This window comes from Crassostrea angulata, chromosome 1, assembly GCF_025612915.1.
Source record: "Crassostrea angulata isolate pt1a10 chromosome 1, ASM2561291v2, whole genome shotgun sequence".
In the NCBI taxonomy this organism is placed as follows: Eukaryota; Metazoa; Mollusca; class Bivalvia; order Ostreida; family Ostreidae; genus Magallana; species Magallana angulata.
The window spans coordinates 2,345,215-2,367,939 of record NC_069111.1 but is presented as its reverse complement, the minus strand read 5'-3'; the positions used below and the strand labels follow the sequence as shown (position 1 = coordinate 2,367,939).

Here is a 22,725-nt window from a genome sequence, read left to right as displayed (position 1 = left end):
TGGTTTTGGGTAGCCATTTTGGATCACCTCTAGTTTGGAAATTTGGCATAATATATTTTACAATGCCAAATACACTATATTTAATAAAATAGTTAAGGAAAAAATACATATTTACAGAGTTAAACAAGAGACTTTTTTTTTTGGGGGGGGGGGGAGAGGTCTTTAAGAAGAAGATGAACATTTTTCATAGCTCATTTGTTTTAGAGTACTGTATCTTTAGCTTCGTTATTTTTAGTGCAGATCAAATTTCCAGATAATTTGTACAGTGTGATATCTTCATGTTGTTTCGAAAAAACATCTATTTAGCAATTTTTCAATATTTCTATCGACATATATTATATAGCATATTTAACATATATTTCATGCAAATCAAGAAATCCATGAACTCCAAGGTTTGCCTAAAATTAGCTTATTTCATGCCAGATCTAATTTGACATCATGGACCCATACTTTTGGTTTTATTTTATGAATTTATCCCATCTTTCTGAGAAAAATTTTGAGACTTTAAGATACTCAGTAAAGTCATTGCAAATTGAATCGTTAATGGCTAAAAATTGAATTTTATCAGTGCAAAAAGGTTAAAATATCCATTAGGTGAATTTTTTTCTGACTTTTTCTTCATGATAATTTTAATTCTATTCATTTTTAGAACCATTTTAACAAGGGCTTGGACTTTGGGTATTTATGTCAAACAGCAATGTGACGTAGGCCTGTCTATTTCATTGCTGGCCACTCAGCCATGGCTCTTTGAAATCAACAAGATTTGACTGGCTTTTTACGCTAAGACTTCGCAATCGGTGCATATTTCGCTTGAAACTGTGTCATTTTTAACTTGTTTTGACGCAAGAAATAGATAGCTACGCCCTACTGAAAGTACAAGGTCTTGTTAAGATGGTTCTTATAGTATAAACTTGTATTTGATGCCATGGTTCATTCCGATAGAAAAATTAAAGAGGGAAACGCGATTTATGTGCAATTCACCTTTTCAGTGCAGAAAGCTCATATTAAAATATATATACTGTATCGCCGAAAGAAGCTTATAGTCCACACAATGTTATTTTAAATTTTGGTTAAGCTATGTGTGTAGATATTTTAAAAAAATACTTTTATGGGAAAAACTAGACTTTCGATTACAGGATACAACGTCTTCTATAAAACTTTTATTCTTCTTCAGACTGTCGCACAGAACTTAAGGACTCATATTGTAGTTTGTACAGAAATAAACAGCTTTTATTTGTACTTAGTACAATACAATATAAATAAACGTGAGTATAAAAGATCAACAAAACGACGTATGTCTGTCTGTCTGTGTGTCAGTACCGGCTACTGTCGTCAAACACCGGGTTTAGATATCCGTCTCTGTTTCGGAAGCCGTTTGGGAATTTCTTCTGTATGACGAACATCACAATGGCGCCTACGATCGCCCCGATCGCTAGACAGGCCAACGCTATTCCTACCGCCCCACCTGTTGTAAATAAAGTTAAAAATAAAAATAACAAAACAGGTAAATTGTGTACCTGAATTGTAAACGATTCAGATATTAGCTCTTAGGAAACAAGACATGCGCAATATTTGATTGCACGAACTATTGTGCTTCACGGGAAGTTTAAGTAAATTGAAGCAAAATGAAAAAAAAAACCTCTTGAAATTCATGCAACAAGGTCATATAAGACTATGTAAATAAATTCAATTTTGCTTCCCCGCCATACAGCAAATTATATTTATACGTGTTTTAATAACTAGTAAAATAATATTATTGAACCAGAAGAGATCGATGGTCTCGAGCTCTTTAAAGATTAAGTGGAGGGTATGAAATTACATGTTACAAACCTGCGTTAACACCTTTGCTTGATTGCTGTTGCGCCTGCGCACTAAGATGACTCGAACCTGGAACCGGCGTGGTGCAAGGTGGTGGTGGTGTAACCGGTGGACATGTGACTTTTGTGTATACTGGCATGTTTTGTGGGTTTTGTGTTGTTGCACTTGGACACGTGACTTTTGGACATTTGCATGTTGTAGGAGGACACGCTGTTGACGTCATCGGCCGCGGAGTTGTAATCACCGGACATGTAATTGTTGGACATGTTGTAGGATTCGGGCATGTGCTCTTTGGACACTTACATGGTTCTTGTATAAAAAAAACAAAAAACTGAAAACACTTATGATCATTATCTAGAATTCGAAGTATTTATGAAATGCTGGAACATATGCCTCCCTGATTTTCTGAGGTTTTCATTGGTTCAGTTTGTATGTTGTTATTCGTTCTATCGTCTTTTTATTCGTTCTTTGGTCTTAAATTGTCTAACACGTGTCTTACAAAGAGTTTGCCTTTCAGTACTTTCAGGACTGTGATTTGTCTTACCCGATCTGTTGCTGGTTGTGAGTTTAGTTGTCGGGCTCGTTGTCTGGGTGGTGACCTTAACTGTAGGCCCCGTGGGTGGGGCTGGGGGTGTGGGCATGGCTGTAGTGACTGAAGTCCCCGTGGTTTGGACCGGAAGTGTGGGCACCAGGAATGTCCCGGTTGTGGTTGGCTGAGTTGTGGTTGTCGTAAAATCGTACGGGTAATACAGCGGAAGTATCCCCATCGCTGTCAGCCGTAAGTTCTACAATAAAGAGTACGCGTACAATATGATACAGTACAGCGGAAGTATCCCCATCGCTGTCAGCCGTAAGCTCTACAATAAAGTGTACGCGTATAATATGATACAGTACAGCGGAAGTATCCCAGTTCTACAGTGCGTACAATTCTGTACGTAGAAGGTAATGCAGGCACGTATCATCTTTTTTCAGATGCCTTTGTTTGAATTGAAATTGAAATGCAATATCATAATATTTTCTTAAAAACGCCAAAAAATAAAAAAAAACAACATTCAAGTTTTTAAAGCGACATTGACAGAGAGTAAAACCCCCTCACCAGTGTTGGTTGAGTTATATTGTACACCCAGGGAGTGTCCACATATCCCGTCAGGAATCCAAACGCACTGTTCAGAGGTTCCTTCATCAGAACTGGCGGGAAAATGTTGTTGTTATCCACGGGCGATTTGTCGAGCAGAGTGGCGGTGAAGTACCAATCGTTCGCTCCAAAATTCTCAAACTGGTCATAAAGTACAAGAATGTCTGAGCGTATTAAATATGAATGATGCTTTAGTATGACCTTGATTATCGACATAATCAAAGAATGAACTACTGAGTTCCCACGGATTGAAATAAAATTATGACGACAAGCTTATCTTTTTAAAAGATTGGTGAGCTAGCGCTGTAGCAATCATAAAACACAGAAGCAGATTTCTAAAACTTTGGTATAAATTTCTGAATCGCTTAATTAACAATAGGAAGGCACAGTGGTGTACTGGAATGGGGTCTCAATTAAAATTTGTGATTCTAGAGTGGGCTACACATCGGCAATGGCATAGCTCATTGGCTGTGACTTAATCATTATGTATCTACTGTAATTTCAATTTCGAGGTGAAATTTTTCAGGAACCATTGGTTTTGTAGCAATCGTATCTTCTCGGGCCTTTCCGGCAAGCTCGGAAAACATATCCGAAGTTGTCTTCCGAGCTTGAAGGAATTTAGGATAAAGCTAGCCACATGTTATTTATTATAATATTGAAAATAACTTTGCATTATAAGACCGAAGCTACTGTAACTTTTTGACATTAACGATAAAACACAAAACTTTACGTGATGATAAAACGAAATTCAAATGGTACAGTTTATCTACAGTAGTACAGTAATCCCAGAATCCCGCACTATGGAGTCGAGCATGCGTATTCCAGTGAAAAGGACTAACGAGAGCGCTAGCAAAAAAATCATTTTACAAGCACGGTGTATGTACATGTAACTGAAAGAAATTCAAATGTTTGAATTCGAAACTACTTTTAAAAACCAATGGCTTTTAAAACTTAAAAAAAATTACATTCGGTTAACTTGTATTAAGTAAATATATCTAGTTCATTTTAAGTCCTGACATTTGATCCGTATAGTCAGATCTTCAAAGAATGGAAGTACTAATTAATAGAATTTGTTATATCCTTTACTTTTTTTAAACTTTGGAAAAATCAATTTTTACTGACATAGGTATATTTAAGTCTTATTTTATGGCCATTAAATTTCAAATAATTGTAAATAGGCCTGCACAATAGATGGCAGTTTGTTCTACATTGGATAGCATAATATGGTATATCAAGTACCCATAAGTAAAGTGCGATCAGGAGAAGCGCTTTTCGGCCATAGAACACTTCATATGATTTTTCTTGCATTATTGCATGTAATAAAACACTGTTTCTCAATTACCCCTTTAAATCATTGCATTACTTACCGCAACATTGCTGAATCTGAGATTATCCAACTGCGCTTGCGTGGTGAGAATTTCCTGTATTTGGTCCCTGATGTAGTTCAGACTCACTTGACTCAGATCAAGACCACTTGCTTTAAATGGATGAAACAGAAATGCAAACAAATATTGCAAGAGACCGCAAAAAACCGCAGACCACGTTAAAAATCATAAAACAAGTTTTTAAATACAGAACATCACATATACAAAAAGGTTAGGGGTTAAATTGAACGACATTCACAAGTTGCTTACTTGCAAATTTGATGACGAAGTTCCGTTTATGTGGCCCCGTGAAACAAGGCCCGATCTCAAACGCAGTGAGGTAGGGCTGGGAGGGGTTAAGTTTGTGCACGTTGTGAATGATAGGGAAATTCGAATTAGCCTGAAAGTTTAGATAATTGTAATAAAGTTGTGAGATGAGCGTCTAAAGAATTATTAAGGCCTTAGTTTGCAATTCTGCAAATTAATATATATATACATATATATATAAGAATTTGTTTGCTGAATAACAGGTTTCTGGTAAAAACAAAGTTTACTCACCGCCCAGACATCAAATCTGACCAGACTCCCTGGGGTGATGGAGGTACCGATGCCCTCCTGCCATCCCTCCTGTAAATTACAGGTAAATCACAGGTGTGTCAAAGGTAGGTTAATGACAAGTAAGTCTTCAAACAGCAACATACAGGTAGATGTATTGTGTGCACTTACCCCAAGAAAATACCATTCCACCGTTTGATTCTGACCAATATTCAGGTCATAGTAGAGCCCCACCCACACGTCACAAAATATCTTCCGCGTATACCTCTACAAGTATGAATGTATTCTGATTAGAATACTGTATTACAGAAAGTGTTACAAATACAACAGTGTGACGTCACTGACTTCATATAGAATTAAGCAATGGATCCCAGGGCTCGAACACTCTCACAGTCAGTAATGTTCACTTTGGGTTTTTTTTTCAACACAATTTTTATATGATCTGACAATGCCATTAAACTGTGAAAGAAAATTTCAACATATTTGTAAATATGTTGATTTCGCTGTAATATGCGACAATTTGAAAAAAAAACCCATGATTTGCAAATTATTTATTATGTATGTCTGTTTACAGTTAAAAGCTTTAACTCTAATCTACATTTTCAATATACCACTCCCTGTTCATTTTTCTAACCTCCCCCTCTCCCTCTCCCTCCCACCCCCACCCCCGCAGCAGCAATAACGGACTCTGTAAAGGAAGCCTTGCCTTGCCCACGTACTGGACCGTGGCGTTCTGTAACTTAAAGAAGTCCAGTGAACTCTGCATCTGAATCCGTGTTATGGGGGAGGCCGTCTGGTCCACGAACTTGTCCCCCCTCTCAATGATCGTGGGTGGATCACAAGAGCTCGTGTACGGGTCAATGGAGTACCTCACCCCTGGTCGACAAAGAAATATCATTGTTCATAACTTAAGAACCGTTACCTGCGCATCAATGTTGGAACTAATCATTATCTCAGCTACATAAGCTCTAAACACCCTAACTGTTTTCAGTATGAAATAACTAATACATATACATTTATATATTAATATATATATCATACAATACGATTTTTAATTTCATTTAAAGTTTGTTAATAATATATTGATATTTGTCATATTTTGATCACTATAAATTAAAGTACCGTCATAGAAGTCGAACACGATCCTAGTCGGGTCTACGTCATCACCGCTCGCTGATTTAGTTTCGTATCGAACGAATTTCCTCCGTGAGTCAAACCAAATCTAAATCAATTGAAATCATCATCATCATCATCGCCGTAGTTGGTGTCATTATAAGAATTAAAAACAAACAACGGACCGTTGTAACGTTGTAACCGTTCACAATGTCCTACACACACTGACCGTTTCGTACGTGACCTGCTTGTCATGGATATTAACCCTCTCTATGACGGTGGAGAAGTCCGTTGGTACCGGAAGTATCGGCATCCCGACATCCCTTCCGGCACAGAACATGCCTGGTTCTATCTGTGAAAATGTAAGATGTCACATCACATATAACGTATCTCTATTGATTTTTTCTATTGTAACAGCTTAAAATTAGGGTAAAAAAAATAAAGAAGTATAAAATGAATACGGACCATTTTGCAGAACATGTTCTCATATACTTAAAACATTGAAATAGTGTATGTGAAGAATGGGATAAGCAGGATTTCCCCCTATATACAGTCTGTGTACATATCTTTATATTGCTCTTATATTGTATCGCTTCTATAATTTACCCAGGTAAATGAATACCTATACATTCTAATTCTATAAATACCTACCTGTACGTTGTCCAGGTTTGTGGGCGGGGTGGGTAGGAAGTTGACGTAATCACCCACCGCGTGGAACCTCGTCTGGTTGTTGTTGTAGGACCCCCGGAGTTCCAGGCGTACCGGAACCATGGCGTTAGGGGCCGCGAACGGCATGGGCCACCCTTCCGCTGGAATCAAATTTACAATATACATTACAAATCTTAAAAAAAAACCTAATATGTAAATTTATTAAAGAACTTAGTTCGCTAAACACAAAAGCAGCTCTGCGTCCAAAACATGTATTTTATAAACTATTATCAGTACATTTTATATCTTCATTAGAAGATATCAAAGCATATATCATTCAAAATCTGACTTTTTGAAAGTTAACTGGGCTATTACGACCTTAATCCAAACACCGAGAAACAATCCCACCTTTACTTGGTCAGTATGGGGGAGATTCTTACCAGCAAAGTAGATGGTGGCGGACAGAGTGACGTTGTACTCCAGTAAATACACACAGGTGGACCAACTCTGAACCACCGTGGATCTTATTGTCTGGTAGCCACCGTACACCTACAGAACAGAACAGAACAGTGTGTAGTACATGTAGCTATACTAGCATGGATTGTCTGGTAGCCACCGTACACCTATAGAACAGTGTGTAGTACATGAAGATATAATAGCATGGATTGTCTGGTAGCCACCATACACCTACAGAACAGAACAGTGTGTAGTACATGAAGATATAATAGCATGGATTGTCTGGTAGCCACCGTACACCTATAGAACAGTGTGTAGTACATGAAGATATAATAGCATGGATTGTCTGGTAGCCACCGCACACCTATAGAACAGTGTGTAGTACATGTAGCTATAATAGCATGGATTGTCTGGTAGCCACCGTACACCTATAGAACAGAACAGTGTGAAGTAAAAGTAGATATAATAGCATAGATTGTCTGGTAGCCACCGTACACCTATAGAACAGTGTGTAGTACATGTAGCTATAATAGCATGGATTGTCTGGTAGCCACCGTACACCTATAGAACAGAACAGTGTGAAGTAAAAGTAGATATAATAGCATAGATTGTCTGGTAGCCACCGTACATCTATAGAACAGTGTGTAGTACATGTAGCTATAATAGCATGGATTGTCTGGTAGCCACCGTACACCTATAGAACAGAACAGTGTGAAGTACAAGTAGATATAATAGCATGGATTGTATGGTAGCCACCGTACACCTACAGAACAAATCAGTGTCTTATTGAAAATAACCAGGCAGGATCTACAGAACAGAAAGAAATAAGGCTTTACTATCCAATCAACACCGCGCTGTCTCAGTCTTGGGAACCATGGTTCCTGTGACGTCACCACAGAGTAAATATTGTTCAATGATTCATAGAAATGGCACAAACCAAATAACTACAAAATCTTTTATCTCAAAAACATCCAAAATACCTATAATTAATTTTTGGACAGAACAGAGTTTAATGCATTAATATCAAAGTCATTTGATATAATTATGACAAACGTTGACTTTTCAGTTTAAAATCCCAATTCTTTCAACCTTTTTTCTGAGGACTTCAGATTATTTTTACTACAACGGATTGTTTTAGAGCCACTTGAATTTATATCTTAATTAAAGGGTCTGTTTAGAAAGGGTCTAGTTTAAGTAAAGAGTTGCCGCAATGGACTGTACCTTGATGATCTGATATAACTTTCCAATTTATTATGGGATTTGGGTCTTCACTGTTACAAGATCATTAAGTATGGATTTCCTAGGAATTGTGTCTTACCGTAATGGACTGTTTCAAGATTTGATATAACTGCTTTGTCGTTGATTTCCAGATCTCGTTCCCAAATAAAACCACGTCAAGAACGTAATTTTGTGTTGTACATTGATCTGAAAGGATACAAATTTGGTTTGCTTTTAAGGTTTTCTTAAAGTAAATTCCATCCTGTTTTGATTGGGATTTTAGTGCATTATATGGACTAAAATTGGTATAAACCCGTATGAGCAACAGAAATCTAGTTTACTTTAAAATCTCGCTTTTATTTTCCAGACAGTTTCGAACTATAGGAAAAAATGTTGGTGCTCGCAATTTTATATTCTCGCAATTTGATACAAAACAGCGGAATCGCGGAATTAAGTACTCGCGTAAAATAAGGAATTTACAGTATTAATCGTTAAAATAATTGCAGGGTACACATATACGCCTTTTAAACATTTAGACAAGTTTCTTTAGTCCACCTACTATTAACAATATCAAGCATCGTGTACTGCTGATTGGCTTCATCATAGATGATCCGTGACGTATGACCTTCTTGTGTAATACGTATACTACTTAACTTCTCCATTCCGATGACGTATTCATCAATACTGATGGTACTGTTATTGTGGAGAAGCTTCCATTCTACGGTCGTGGAGTAGGATTCTGACAGCGCCGGAATCGGTGAGGCGTCTGGAAGATTTACAATAAAGAACATAAACTCGGTTGTGTTCATTGTTTAGGAGCTCGTCACTTTTAAGTCAATTAAGATGGTACATACATATCAAAATATGGTCCATATCCAGATTAAATGGGAAATCATGTGACTTTGTTAACCAGTATCAACAAGCCTTACTCGCAGCCATCTGAAGATATTCTTAAGGTTTGCCAGACGATAGAGGTTAAGGAAAGGTTTCGCTGTACCGCGAAAACACCATATAGATTGCATAACATTTTCTAACTACGTTGTATATTTGAGTAATGTTGATAATTTTTCTGTAGAATTGTTCAAATTGAGGATGAAGGAAAGGTTAAACCGGTATGTGAACAATTTCGATTTTGTTGAAAATAGTCAGAAAGTGACCTTTAATTTCTTCATCCTCCTTTTACCTTTTTTAGCAAAGGGAGGAAAGAAATATCATCTATCCTGACACAGTACTTTGGAATTTTCATCATTTGAATAACACTTGTCAGTGAGGTAAATGGTATCTACATCATATACGCAGTAAGCCAATTCTAATCATATCATTATTTTGTTGTTAAATGTTCAGCACAATAGAGGAGATAAAAATGGACTATCTGTGCATCTCTCGCATTGTAATTTGACAACAGTAGATCATCCGACCAGGAATTAAAACTGTTTAGTATCCATTGACCCGTTTCGTATTGTTTTTAACAACAATTGATAGTCTATTCTTTTACTTGTCTCGTCTTGTCTTTTAGCATTTTGAATTAAAATAATTTATAACTATAAAAATCACAAATTACTGCATGGGGGTGGTTTATTTCCCTTACCGGAAATGTTGGAGACCGGAACACAGATACTTCGGTCAATCTGTCCACGGGTCAGCGACAGTAAACAAAAGAAAACGCTGACACAGAATCCCGGGAGGCGCATTCTATCAAATCTGTGAAAAAATTGCATCAGGTGTTGATAACGAAGCTCCAACTTAATAAAGGATTAACTAATCTGTCATGTTTATTACATACTAGTATCCCGATAGATATAATTGATTCAATGACAATCACTCTGTGATTGATTTTGCGTATTATTTTGTTTTCAATTGGACTCATTTGCAAATATATATCTAGATGGTAAAATACTTAAACAGTCAATAACAAAAAATATAAATATAAACACAATGAAAACCCGATATGACAGTAAATAGATAAAGCCGAGGTAACCCTTTCACGTGACCCGGTTTGCCTTTTGGCCCCGATGTTCCCCCTCCAAAAGGACCTCGTCAATTCCCTATGTCCACCCATACCATAAACTCTACAATAGAAACATACCTACCTTTACGTAAAGGTGAAAAATGTTCTCGGTCCTTTTCAGATCAATCTAGTAGGTCAATCAATTTTTAGATTATTTTCATAAATAGTCATTCTCCATACCCCGACTCAGTGCTATCTTGTGAGGACTGCTCGGTTATCTTATCAACCCTACAGGGGCTACAGGGTTCAGCAAGCTAAATATTAATACACAGTAATCTGTGATATCACTCACCCATACAATATACAGTTTGACTGACAGTAAATATCCCAAGAAACAAACAAACAAACAAACAAAATAAACCATTTTTTTAAATTAAAAAGATATATAAACAAGCAAAAAAGAACTAAGCAAACCCCAAACATACATACAAACAAAACTGCAACAACATAAAAAAAAACAAAAGCGTACGCCAAAAAAAATCACCGTTTATGAATCAAACCTTAAAAAATGCTGCATTCAGAAAAGAAAAAAATTCACACGAAATTTTTAGTTCAGAATAAGTATGAAATATAAAAATGGGTTTAAAGAAAACAACAAAATGAGAGTTATACGTGTATCTTACATGTATTTATTCGGCAGTTATTGACAACTTTTCCAATCTTCTTCGGTCAAGAATTTTGTAAAAAGTAAACATAATGCGGGCCTCGGGTCCTTCACGTTGGCTTATAAAGTAATGTTTTCTGTAGTTTGTCTCAAGTAACTGTTTCCATCACTTTTTGACGATTATAAACAAAAACACAAATACATCTAAAAAAAGAAAATACCAATGAAATCGATAAAAGGAGAGAATCCTACATTTCTTCATTGACACGTCATCTCTATTTGCTTTGTGAAATTAGAATGAATCACAACAGATTACTTACAGAGATTTATAATGGAAAAATCTAGCATCATTTCTTCGTTTAGAAATTCCCAGATCACCTCGCACATTAACGTAAACATCCAGGTTCTTTTATGTTGTTTGCAATGCAAAATCTCCGTAGACTTTTTAGCCGGGCTCTGCTGAAAGCAGCGTTCTGGCTATAGGCAGGCAAATCGCCAATGTTACTATAAATAGCACAACTTCAAAAGTAAACAAAAAACCAAATAGCGTCAAAGTAAAAGCTTCCGCTATACCAAATAGTTATACAAAGAGCCACTTTTTGTCAAAAGTGTTGGCATTTTGTTTCTTTCTTTTTTTTATTTCGAGAGAATTGTCTATCTTTTTTAGTTTTCCTATTAGTAACGTGTTTTGAAAACAAGACTGCATTTTGGACACATACAATGCGCATGGATTTCCATGAACTACTTTGCCGCGCGTTGAAGAAATGAGGATTGATTACATAACGTTTGCTGCAAAATTCAAGGCAGCAACTGTTGAACTTTTTTCTACTAGACAGACATATTTTTGTTTATAGCCGCTTACAAAATTTGGTCGCTCTCTGACGCTTTGCCGACAATAAAAGCATGAGAGAGAGAGAGAGAGAGAGAGAGAGAGAGAGAGAGATTTTTTCAGTCTTTACTACACAATATGCATAATTAAAGACACGCCAAAAGAGCCCGGCTTTCCGTACTTCAGTACTTTGATTATTTTAGCCGGTGTGGTCATGGGCGAAATATTTCATAAATAACTGAGGAAAATCTGCTTCGATATGATATCTTGGAACGGAGTATAGCTTGCATCTATTCTTGGAAACAATAATCGCCAATATTGTTATTTATGCAAAGGGAAACAAATTAATCAAATTACGGATTAATATAAAAAATAATGTTATATAATTATAGTAGAAACAAACTATTTTCAAATTTTGTAAATGCTAAAATATACGTTGTGATCATGATAATGACTAACTAGGTAATGCATAATAAAAGATGTGGTTTCATCCAATTTTATTCCAAGCACTGCAAAAAAGCATAGATATGCTTACAAGCATTGACTGAGGCGTAAAATAGTTACATATGTACTTAGGACTGTTCAAAATACATTTACAAAACGACATGAAAGAAAACATTATAATGTTAATAAAGATATGCCCTCAACCGATCAAAAGAATAAACAAATAACGAGACTGTATTTAAAATAGAATTAGATGGCTAAGGCGTCAGTTGCGGCCTCGGGAATGCTATTTACGTCATTTCCAGTAATAAGCTGAAACACAACGCTAATATGCTCAGAGTTTTGTATGCCAAAAAGAGGCCATAATGGTTCCGACAGCTCAGAGACAACGAGATTTTTGAAATGGAATATAATCTTATTGGATTTGGCATCCACAATAATCCAATGACGCTTGACAGTATCCAGAAGAAATCCATAGCGCAGGCGCACACTGGTGCCGGGAGGACCAGGCGTTCTGTGAGATAGGGCATTGTGGGTAAGCAGCTGGCCATTGTGCCAGGTCTGTAGACAGACTTTTCCGCATACGTGACAACCACGTGCGCTGACCGCCCATGAATCAGCAGCTTGATGCTTATCTACTACGCCTAGGCGAGCGAGGGCCACCTCAAACAGTGAGCCCTGCCGGATTAGTCGGGTCACCCTGTACTGGACGGCCAACTCGAAGTAAAACAGGCCCGGCTTGTAGAGAGGCACGTTTGCCATCGTGCCTCGGTAGTTGAGGAGACGCCCGGATTCTGTAGGATTGGAACTTCCAACATGGGAACGTTTCAAAGGCTTGGCTTTCATGCTCTTTGCATCTTCTGAAATCTCGATGCTTTCATGCGAAATAGAGGTGTCAAAAACAAACTCGGGACCTACGAAAGAGGAAGACAAATGAACGACTGTACAATAGCTGGAAGAGCTATATGCGTTTGTCCAATAATAGGAGATTGATCTGTTACTAGTATTCAAATATTTTTATTTTTATTTAACTGCAAGCAAAAGACAGGTGTACATTACGTACATGTGACATCACCAAGGACAAGATCCACTCCAGGTGAGGTGGTGCGACTTCCGCTAACTGATAGAAATAATTCAATATTTCATCAACCAATTAAAATTAAAACAAAGAAATGAAAGAGAAAAGAGACTAACGCTTTTGGCGTCAAAGAGAACGTACCCGGTGTGGATGTGGCGACGCTCCTCAGTCGATCTCTGTCTGAAACAAAACAAGAGAATCGTGAATTGTGTATTGGTCGTTTCTGTTCTTTATAATAGATTATCATAATTAGTTGGATGTAAATTGTGATTAATAGTCGTTTCATACTGAAGGTGGCGCCACTGTGGGTTCGACCTGTGACGACATAGAAGAAGAATCCTTCCGGGTTAATGTCTTCACCTAACACGTAGACGCTGCCCTTATGCTTTCCTGTCTTACTCCCCAGGAACAGGACTTTGTAACAGCCATCAGAATGCGTGTAGTCTTCCACTGGAGCCTGTGTGACCTTTCCATCAGGACTAGTCACTTCCGCTCTTATATCAACCTTCCCTAAAAATAAAACTGATTCATATATAAATAACATATCATGCAAGCACTCCCTCGGTATTTAAATTCTTGTTTGCAGCATATGAAATTGCTAGCAGTTATTCAGTACTTAGATTCTTTCATGAGATTTTTTCACCTTCATGTTGTTGTTTTCCATCCACATCGAACAAATAAACGACCATAGCAACTTCCTTTTCGCCAATGATGACGTCATGGGGTTCAACATGAGTGTTGGGAGGGTAAGCAGACGTTGCCAATATGGCCCCACAGCTATTGATGAATTTTTGAAACTCGTCACCGAGCCAACTTTGCTGAAACTGTAAAATTCAGTGTTTCTTTTAAGTCCATTAATGAATGAACTTATATTTGTTTGTACGGAACATATACGAGTTAATTGACAATTGAGTAATGGTTCATGTACATATACCTTGATATCCGCATTGTCGTGAGGTGTTGTTTCGAATGGCTTTTCTACTAGGTCTCTCAGTCGGTGTTTGATGACGTCTTTGATGTTCAGACTTCCGGACGGCGTACTGTAGGTGGTAACACTTCCGGCGACTTCGCTAGCGTCATCCATGTTTCTTTTGTGCTGACCCAGCTCCTCTGTTTGCCGCTGCAACCGATTCTTCTTGGCTGGTAAAAAGTAGAATACCAATTTAAAAAAAAAGATATAATACACAAAATTTATCCAAACTGATTAAGACACGATGTACAAAAATTAAGTACGTGAATACCTTTCACGATAGCATCTAGTTTATTTTTCAGCTCGTTTCGCCGTCTCTCAACAATTTTCTGACATATGTCGAAAACAGAATCGATCTCCTCGGCAACAGACGTCTGCTGTGATTCGAGTTTTGAGTTGATTTCTTCAATGGACGCCAGAGTGTCGTCTGCTGAGAGTTGTCGGTGTTTAACGTCCGACATCAGGACTTCAACAGCTCGTCTGTTCTCCAAGTAAACGTCGTCTATGCTCCTGATCTCGTGGCCTTTAGATTCCTGGTGTTCTTTGACGGCACATAACGCACATACAGGCTTGTCACAGGACTTTGAGTAGCAGAAAAAAGCAAATGGTTGGTCGTCATGACCCGGGACTTTACAGGTGTGCACGTGTTGGTACTCCTCCAACGTGGCCTCCTTAAGGTCCTCGATGCTAGATACCCCGTGATTTTTGGTTATTTTCGTCCTTCTGTGGGCGTCGGTACACTCGCTGCAGAGAAATTGGGAGCACTCACGACATCGGCTTGTAGCCATTTTCTTTAGATCACACTCTTCGCAAATGATTTGTCCAGACTTTGACTGAACCTTCCTGTAGTTAATAAGATATTCCCGACTCTCGTCTACAGGAAAATTACAAGTGTCGCCCCCGGGTATGTCGTAACCCTCTTTACAGGACGAACACTTTATGATGTCACGCGTCACAAGTGTTTTGACGCATTGGTCGCAAAAGGAGTGAAGGCAAGGAAGGACGCGTGGCTTTCTATCATTGTTGTTATATTCATTCCTACATATCCCGCACTCTAGAAACTTTTGCCTAACGTGTTCAATTTGTGGGCGCAATGACGCCTTGCTGGAGACGCGTGGTGAATGCGTCATAACTGGGTGATACACGTTGGAAGAGGACAATTCCCTGTTTGAATAAAATTAATTCACCAACGATCAAGTATACTCTAAAATCTATTCTTGTAAGGAATCAGCTAATATCAATGTGTTATTATGACGTCGCGCACGGTGTTGGTGTTAAAATGTCCTTTCAGGGTGCGCGCACAGTATTTGAGTATTTTTAAAAACAAAAATTTGGACATATGGAAATATAGTTTATCTAAAAGGTTTCATTAAAATTAATATATTTTCGGGACAGACAGAAAAATGCAAGTACACAAACAAAAGGATTATACAGAAGGCAATTTGATTAGATAAATGGTAATTGTTTGGGAAACTTGAATGCACTTTATTAGAATATGCTATAAGTAAAACTGTATTACCGCTACATGTATCTGTAATAAATCACACATATACATCCACCATACTGTTTACGAAAGGGGCGTTTGAAAGCTTAAGAGTTTTCATACAATTTTCTTGATATGCTTAAATCCAAGCAATCTACAATGTAATTAAAATTAGATGTTAGATCCACTTGCTTACTCACTTTGTGTAGCGAGAAAGCGAGCTCGTCTTAAATCTAATTTTAATTAGATTGAAATCCAAGGCAATAAATAGATAGTAAGGATTTCTACAGAAAGCATCAAAACCATCCTACCTGAATGTCATGGGATATATTTCATAGACTAAGGCATACGTACCTTTTGAAATTTTAAAAGCGAAAGTGTATTTCACATTTAAACGTTAATTTTGACAGTGATCGCATGCTAACAAATCAATAATGAATATCTTAAAAATATAGGATATTCAGACCTATGATAGGCAGTGCATGTGTAGCAATATAAATGACGGCGGTAGTTGCTCTAAATATTCTACCTACGTTGAGAATAATAGAAACTAGTAATTATGTAACTTTTTTTAAATGAAATCTTAAATATTGATAAAATAAATTAGACTTACTGAGAAGTAAAAACGGACATGTTCCTATTAACCGTGAAACTTCAACTTTCCAAACGAACGATCGATACTTTAAGATTGATCAGTTTTGTTTTTTAATAGATTTTCTTTTGTTTTACTCTAGAGAATGGACAAAAGATTTGGTCTTTTTAATTTCATGCTTGACAAAGCAACTTTTTTGTGTATCCGGAAAATGAGTTGTTGTTCAGTATGGTTTTCACATTTAAGCAAATCAAGATGGCTGCGCCCATGATTACAAGGTCAAAATAATTCTGATATTGTGATATATCAAGAATCTGTCATGTTTCTGTGTAGAAGTTTTTACCAGCTATGAAATATGTTACTGTCTGTACCGCGTGAGATACTTCGGACATATTCTTCGACATGTGTTGCTTTAAAAGCTCGCAGATTTTCACAGTTTGCGAGCAGACGTAGTCAGACCTCAGGCATATTCTACATATCTCCGTGCTGGTTACACTCTAAACGACAGGTACAGAGATCACACACCAGAGAAAATGTGGCCGCCCACGCAGACAACAGCTCGTCTTCGTTAAGGTCTGTGTATCAAAATGTAAAAGAGACACTGTCGCGAGTGACCGAAAAAACGGAACCAATCAGTTCTGTTGCTGAACTCGCCGTAAGATATATCACAGTGCACTCACTCACGGATTTCTACATAGAATGTCCCCACGGTATTCTGTTTGATGCCTGTTATGTAGACTCTCACCCAGATGGCGTCTTTTGCGCGGACCTTAAGACTGTGGTGATACTCCCAGGGAGCCCTGGCTCACACCTTGATGTGTTGCCCCTAATGAGACCCCTAGCCAAGGCCGGTCACAGAGTGATCACTGTTAACTTTCCAGGTTGGAAGAACGTATTTTCTTAGATTAAGTTTAAAGTGTTTCATTGGGATAATTTTCTTTGTTGCTAGCTTTGCTGCAAGTCTATACTTCCTGTTATGAAAAAATGGATGGATTTCCATAAGTGTTAAAAAGTTGCAATTTAATGCACTTAAAATCTTGCTCTAGTTTTTGACTGATTGATATAATTTTTTAATGCATTCTGAACAAATATTTGAAATATCCAAAAAAGTGTGAATGTCTGATCTCTATCATGTCTATGTATTTTGCAGGCTATAGTAAGACTAATCCAATCCTTGCAACACAGGATTTTTTATTCAGAGGAGCTACTGATGAAAAATCTGACTTCATACTTAATTTTCTCAAAGAACTGAACATAGACAGGTATATAGATATTCATTGAAAAGTTGAACTATGCATGGTTATATAGAACCATTTAAGAAGAGCTTGGACTTTTGGTAGGATGTAACTATCTTTTAAAGTTTTTCTTGCAAAAACAAGTGTAAAATGATGCTGATTTCAAGTGAAAATTGCATCAAGTGTATAGTCATAGCTCAAAAGCCAGAAAATTTTGTTGATTTTAAAGAGCCATGGCTGAGTGGCCAACAATGAAATAAACAGGCCTACATCAGATTGCTGTTTGACACAACTACACAAAGTCCAAGCCCTTTTTGAAATGGTTCTATGATTCTCCAAAAAAAGAGAAAAAATGAATCAAACCTTTGTCTAGTGACAGATGTCAGCTACTGTATACTGTATACATACAGAATTCCAGATATTTTTATCTCAGTTATGATGTTTAAAGATGATTAAAGAGCTGAATATCTTTGGTGGTGATTATTTAGGTTAAGGGTTTTTTTCTCAATAAATGACTCCTGCACAGAAATTTACACCATAAGAACATGAGAATAAATAAGGTTGTCCCTTTCAGGGTGGACCTGATGGTCGGGCTTGGTTCTGGGTGTTACCCTGCCTTAGACCTGGCCGCCTCACAGACCTGGATTAAATCTCTAGCACTAGTCTGTCCCAGGGGGCACAGGGTCTTCAGGTAAGATGGCATTCATATACAGTGTACCTATATACATCATAAATGAAGCAAGGAGCCTAAGCATACCTGTAAAGTTATACATACACATGTATGGTTAGGACCCAGATATTAATTAGGGGCAATTTAAGATCATAGAAATCATAGTGTCTATCTGCCTGTCTGTCCATCTATGCATCTGGTTGTATGTCAGTTTATCTGTCTATCCCTCCATCCTTCAATATATATTATGACACAACTCAAAATAGATTTCATCAGTTCTCTTTCTTTAAATAGAGGTATTACCCCGTATGAACAGTTTGAGAGAATGGCCCGTATGTATGACAACAGGATGTACCGCTTGTTGCTGATACTGAGGCTGGTGGTCATCAAGTACATACAACGGAAGTGGAACATGCGCCATGTCCCGATACTCCACCTGATGAAATACATAGTGGAAGTAGCCAACTACCAGTTTGAGAATGTAAGTACCAGGTGTCATACAGGTAACAAAATATACCAGTTGAGAATATTAGTACTGGTAGTTCATAAAAATCTGTGTCGTAGATCAGCAGCTTTTACGTTTACATTTCACGCGATTGGTAGAGTTTCTGTGGATTGGGGTATGGATTGTCAGTTGCTAGAGTTGTTCCCCTTTAAGAACATATACTTTGTGTGAATTTATGTCAAAGTTTTGAGCTGCAGAACTGTAGCTCTACTGGAAAATTAATTAGTGCCAGGTTGGACTAATTAACCTTATTAAATTAATTAACCTAACATGTTCTGTGATAATCATTGCTATTTGTTACCAGAGAGCTGTTTCTTCATTTTACTGCTGATTTTATCTTTTCACTTGATGCAGAATTTCTCTTAAAAATACCCTCACCAACCTGAAAAAGTTAAATTGGTTACATTCCTGCTCAAATAGAAAGTCGCCATTTTTTTTTTACCATTCTTCTCACATGGGGGTGTATGAAAGAATTTCTGATTCAAGGAGAGATACAGCATCATATAGTAAAATGTCTTAAAAGAAAATGGATATCAAATTTTTCCACAGAATGTATCAGGGAAATACATAAAGGTCAATGCGTTTAAAGTTAGTGCAAGTTTTCTGCATGTAAGAAACTGTAGCTGTATTGCTTGGCAAACCAAATTTCTCTGAAAAAGCGATCAAAGAAGTAGTGCAATGAAATTGTTTACTTATTCTTAAAAAACTGATCTAAAAACTAAATTGTTACCATGACTTCATTTATTTACAGATGGAAACAAATGTTTTTGCTGTAGCTAGTCGACAGTTGCCTGTGACGTTTGTGTATTCTGGTCAGGATAACGCCATGGAAACCGAGATTTCTGAAGAGCTGGCCAGGCTGCTGAATTTAAAACCTGAAGAGTTTTGCCGACTGGATACAAACCTCAACCTTATATTCCCGGGTAATCAAGGATACATGATGTGTTATTGATCAATTACAGTCAGACATCGTTATCTCAAACTAGTTGGGACTGTTTAAAAACTTTGAGATATCTGAGTATGCAAGATATAGAGGGAAAACACTTAAAAAATAAGTGGTTAGGACTTGCAAATCACTTCAACATATCCATTGTATTTGAGATATCAGTGTTTGAGATATCTAAGTTCAACTGTAATTCACAATTAATTATAGAGCATGTTAACAAACATAGGATATTCAATGGATACTCCATGTTGCATAGGAATTTCTTGTGAATGTTTGGTTTGGCCCATCATAATGTGTTTGATTGAAACTTTCTTTTTCCTTCCTCAAAATTAATAAAAAAAAAAAAACGCTGAGCACAAATTCCTAAAGTGTGTACAGTGTGTGCTGACCTTGACCTTGACTTAGGTCACTGACCAACCAAAATTAATTTTTACAATTTCATACCATCTTTATACCAGCCAGATGATGGAGTCCAATTTAATTGCTTTGTTGATTATTTGTTGATTATTATACGCTTGTAGCAGGTTATTGCTGTGGATGTAGAACTCGGTCCATTTTTGGGGATTATAGTGTATTCCAATAATAGTGGTATATTGAAGTGAAATTTTGAATTTCCCACTGATTTGATATACATGCATTAATTTTACACTATTAACATCTGTTTTTGCCCCATCAATTATGGTGATTTTGTATTAAATTCATAGACCAAGATTATATTCATTAGTGATAGATATTTGTTTTCAGGATATTAGATTATGTTAACTTTGTATATTTCACTTGTACAACATTGTACATTTCTTTTCCTTGCTTTGCAGGCAAGAAGAAATTATCCCAAGGTTTATATATAGAGGAAGGGACTCACAATCCACTGGAAACTCAGGAACACTGTGATGTGATAGCATTGATGCTTATAGATGAACTAAAAAGAACTACAAAGACTTCCTCCTGATATTGTGAAAATAGTTCTTATTATATGCGGCCCAGTGGTAATGTTTATGAATGGTCAGTGGGTCGAATGTTTTCCTAGTGCTCATGGATACCATTTTTTAAAGTGAAATAAATATTTAATGTTCCTACATTGTGTAACATTCATACTGAAATGTTGAAAATAAATCTTCTGTTGATAATGTTAAACCATTGATAATGTTAAACCATTGATAATGTTAAACCATTGATAATGTTAAACATTGGTAATGTTAAACCATTGGTAATGTTAAACCATTGGTGATGTTAAACCATTGATAATGTCAAACCAGTGGTAATGTTAAACCATTGATAATGTTAAACCATTGATAATGTTAAACCATTGATAATGTTAAACCATTGGTACCGTGGCTTGAAGTAATGTGCATGTATTTTATCTGACCTCCATATTATAATGCTGACCTCGTAAACATCAGCACCCCCCCCCCCCAAACTTAGCAGGAGATCTCCCGGATCCATTGTAAGTGTCGTAATGAGATATTGTTTTGATTGCTACGTAAGTTTTAGATACTAGTATATATAGCAACCATGTTTGATAGACTGAATTGTTTTTCTGATGAAGCTCACATCATCATTATAATTCGAGGCGGCTCAATGTTCGTGGTATTCGTGGGTAGCTCTCACCTACGAATTTACATCTTCCACGAAAACTAATTATAAAAATTTTATTTTTTTCTCCTGAAACTGAAAACCGACGCATCCACGAAATTACATCCCCACAAAAAAGCAAAAAATCCTACTATCCACGAAAGTTGGCTCTCACGAAAGTAAATGATTCTACAGTTTATTAAAAAGCTCGCCTTTAAATGTCCATTTATAGTTTTTAATTATTCAAGATAGCTGCAACTGCAATATCAAAAGATAAAGTGCTAATGTTGATGCTGAAAGAATTTCCCTAAATAAAATGAAATCTTTGAGGAATCTCAATGGTTTTCTCTCTCTCTCTCTCTCTCTCTCTCTCTCTCTCTCTCTCTCTCTCTCTCTCTCTCTCTCTCTCTCTCTCTCTCTCTCTCTCTCTCTCTCGTAATATTTCTACACAGCAGGGATATTGTTATGAAGTGTTATTAAAATGATTTATTCACCTCTAACGTGCTCTTTGGAATAAAAAGAAATTAATTTGAGAAACTCTATACGTCTAAGGAAGCCTTTAATTCGAATTGTGATGAGTTTCTCTCTCTAAAGAGATCCCCCATTGCTCTTTTGAGAAGTGAATCTACGATGCTTCATAATATAACTGGAATTTTAAATGCTTTTAATTATAGAGCGGGTGCAAATACATGTCGGGAACTCGACTGAGACGATTATTTTTAGTCGGGTGCATTTATAAAGCGGTGAATATCGATAGGACGGCCTATAGAACGCTGTAGATTTATCCGGGGCCATTGAATGAGGCGAGAATATCGTCCACGGAATTAATTTAAATGTAGGATTGAAAATTGGATTAAATGGATTAAAAAGAATTTACACCATTCATTTGCGACTTTTTTTTTTTTAAAGATTTTACTGCTTATTATATAATGATGGGCGATCATTGGTGATGAATTTAGTCCAAAAGTCATGTAAAATAAAATAGGAAAGCAGTTATTACCAAATCAGTGTCCTTGGATATCCATTTTAGAACACATTTTTGTCCCGTTATGCGTTTGTCTGAACGAGTATAGCAAAATAAGTAATGCGTGTAGCAAATTTACAAGTCCAGTAACTCGTACGACTCTCCAACAATATTTTATCAACTGTTTTGATTCTATGAATTCAGTTGATTGAAATCACAACGAAACATATATTTTAAAACTTTGGACATTGTGGTACTTTTTCTGAAATAATTGATTTTCAGTACGTATAGAACTCATTTTTACGAAAATCATTATGAAAAAAACGGAAAAAGCATCGGAGGTATACATTAATGTTGATTTCAGCATCTATAAATGAATAAGGGTGTTATGCATGGTGTTCCGATGGGACCACTTCGACCTTTGCACTTTCGCCTTTAGGTCGAGGTGCGAGAGTGCGAAGTTGCGACGGCGAAAGTGCGAAGGTGCGACGGCGAAGGAGCGAAAATGCGAAGATGCG

At 36.9% G+C, this 22,725-nt stretch overlaps 3 protein-coding genes across 4 annotated transcripts; 1 reads left to right on the top strand and 2 right to left on the bottom strand.

The window, feature by feature from the left end:
• Positions 1–1,202: 1,202 nt before the first annotated feature.
• Positions 1,203–10,535, bottom strand: LOC128168288 (uncharacterized). Of its 2 annotated transcripts, none has more exons than XM_052834494.1 (17): positions 10,398–10,535; positions 9,896–10,008; positions 8,867–9,073; positions 8,408–8,514; positions 7,074–7,182; positions 6,637–6,794; positions 6,215–6,337; positions 5,995–6,094; positions 5,579–5,748; positions 5,044–5,139; positions 4,876–4,944; positions 4,588–4,717; positions 4,321–4,430; positions 2,915–3,094; positions 2,363–2,603; positions 1,831–2,127; positions 1,203–1,465 (listed from the first exon to the last, which is right to left on the bottom strand). In XM_052834494.1, exons 2-17 carry the CDS (start codon positions 9,996–9,998, stop codon positions 1,314–1,316), a joined length of 2,352 nt encoding a protein of 783 aa, XP_052690454.1. In that variant the 5' UTR covers positions 9,999–10,008; positions 10,398–10,535; the 3' UTR covers positions 1,203–1,313. The 2 variants fall into 2 exon arrangements, with proteins under 2 accessions (XP_052690454.1, XP_052690463.1); XM_052834503.1 differs by having other exon boundaries at positions 10,394–10,519.
• Positions 10,536–12,228: 1,693 nt separating this feature from the next.
• LOC128165567 (tripartite motif-containing protein 45-like) lies at positions 12,229–16,512 on the bottom strand. The gene is made up of 8 exons (XM_052830232.1): positions 16,337–16,512; positions 14,512–15,404; positions 14,205–14,410; positions 13,914–14,094; positions 13,559–13,780; positions 13,412–13,450; positions 13,256–13,312; positions 12,229–13,106 (listed from the first exon to the last, which is right to left on the bottom strand). The coding sequence occupies exons 1-8, from the start codon at positions 16,354–16,356 to the stop codon at positions 12,442–12,444; spliced, it is 2,283 nt and encodes a 760-aa protein (XP_052686192.1). The 5' UTR covers positions 16,357–16,512; the 3' UTR covers positions 12,229–12,441.
• A 48-nt stretch (positions 16,513–16,560) lies between these two features.
• LOC128165576 (uncharacterized) lies at positions 16,561–20,813 on the top strand. Its single transcript, XM_052830243.1, has 6 exons — positions 16,561–17,196; positions 17,466–17,577; positions 18,125–18,241; positions 18,515–18,701; positions 19,477–19,648; positions 20,487–20,813. The coding sequence occupies exons 1-6, from the start codon at positions 16,671–16,673 to the stop codon at positions 20,618–20,620; spliced, it is 1,248 nt and encodes a 415-aa protein (XP_052686203.1). The 5' UTR covers positions 16,561–16,670; the 3' UTR covers positions 20,621–20,813.
• The last annotated feature ends 1,912 nt before the right edge of the window (positions 20,814–22,725 follow it).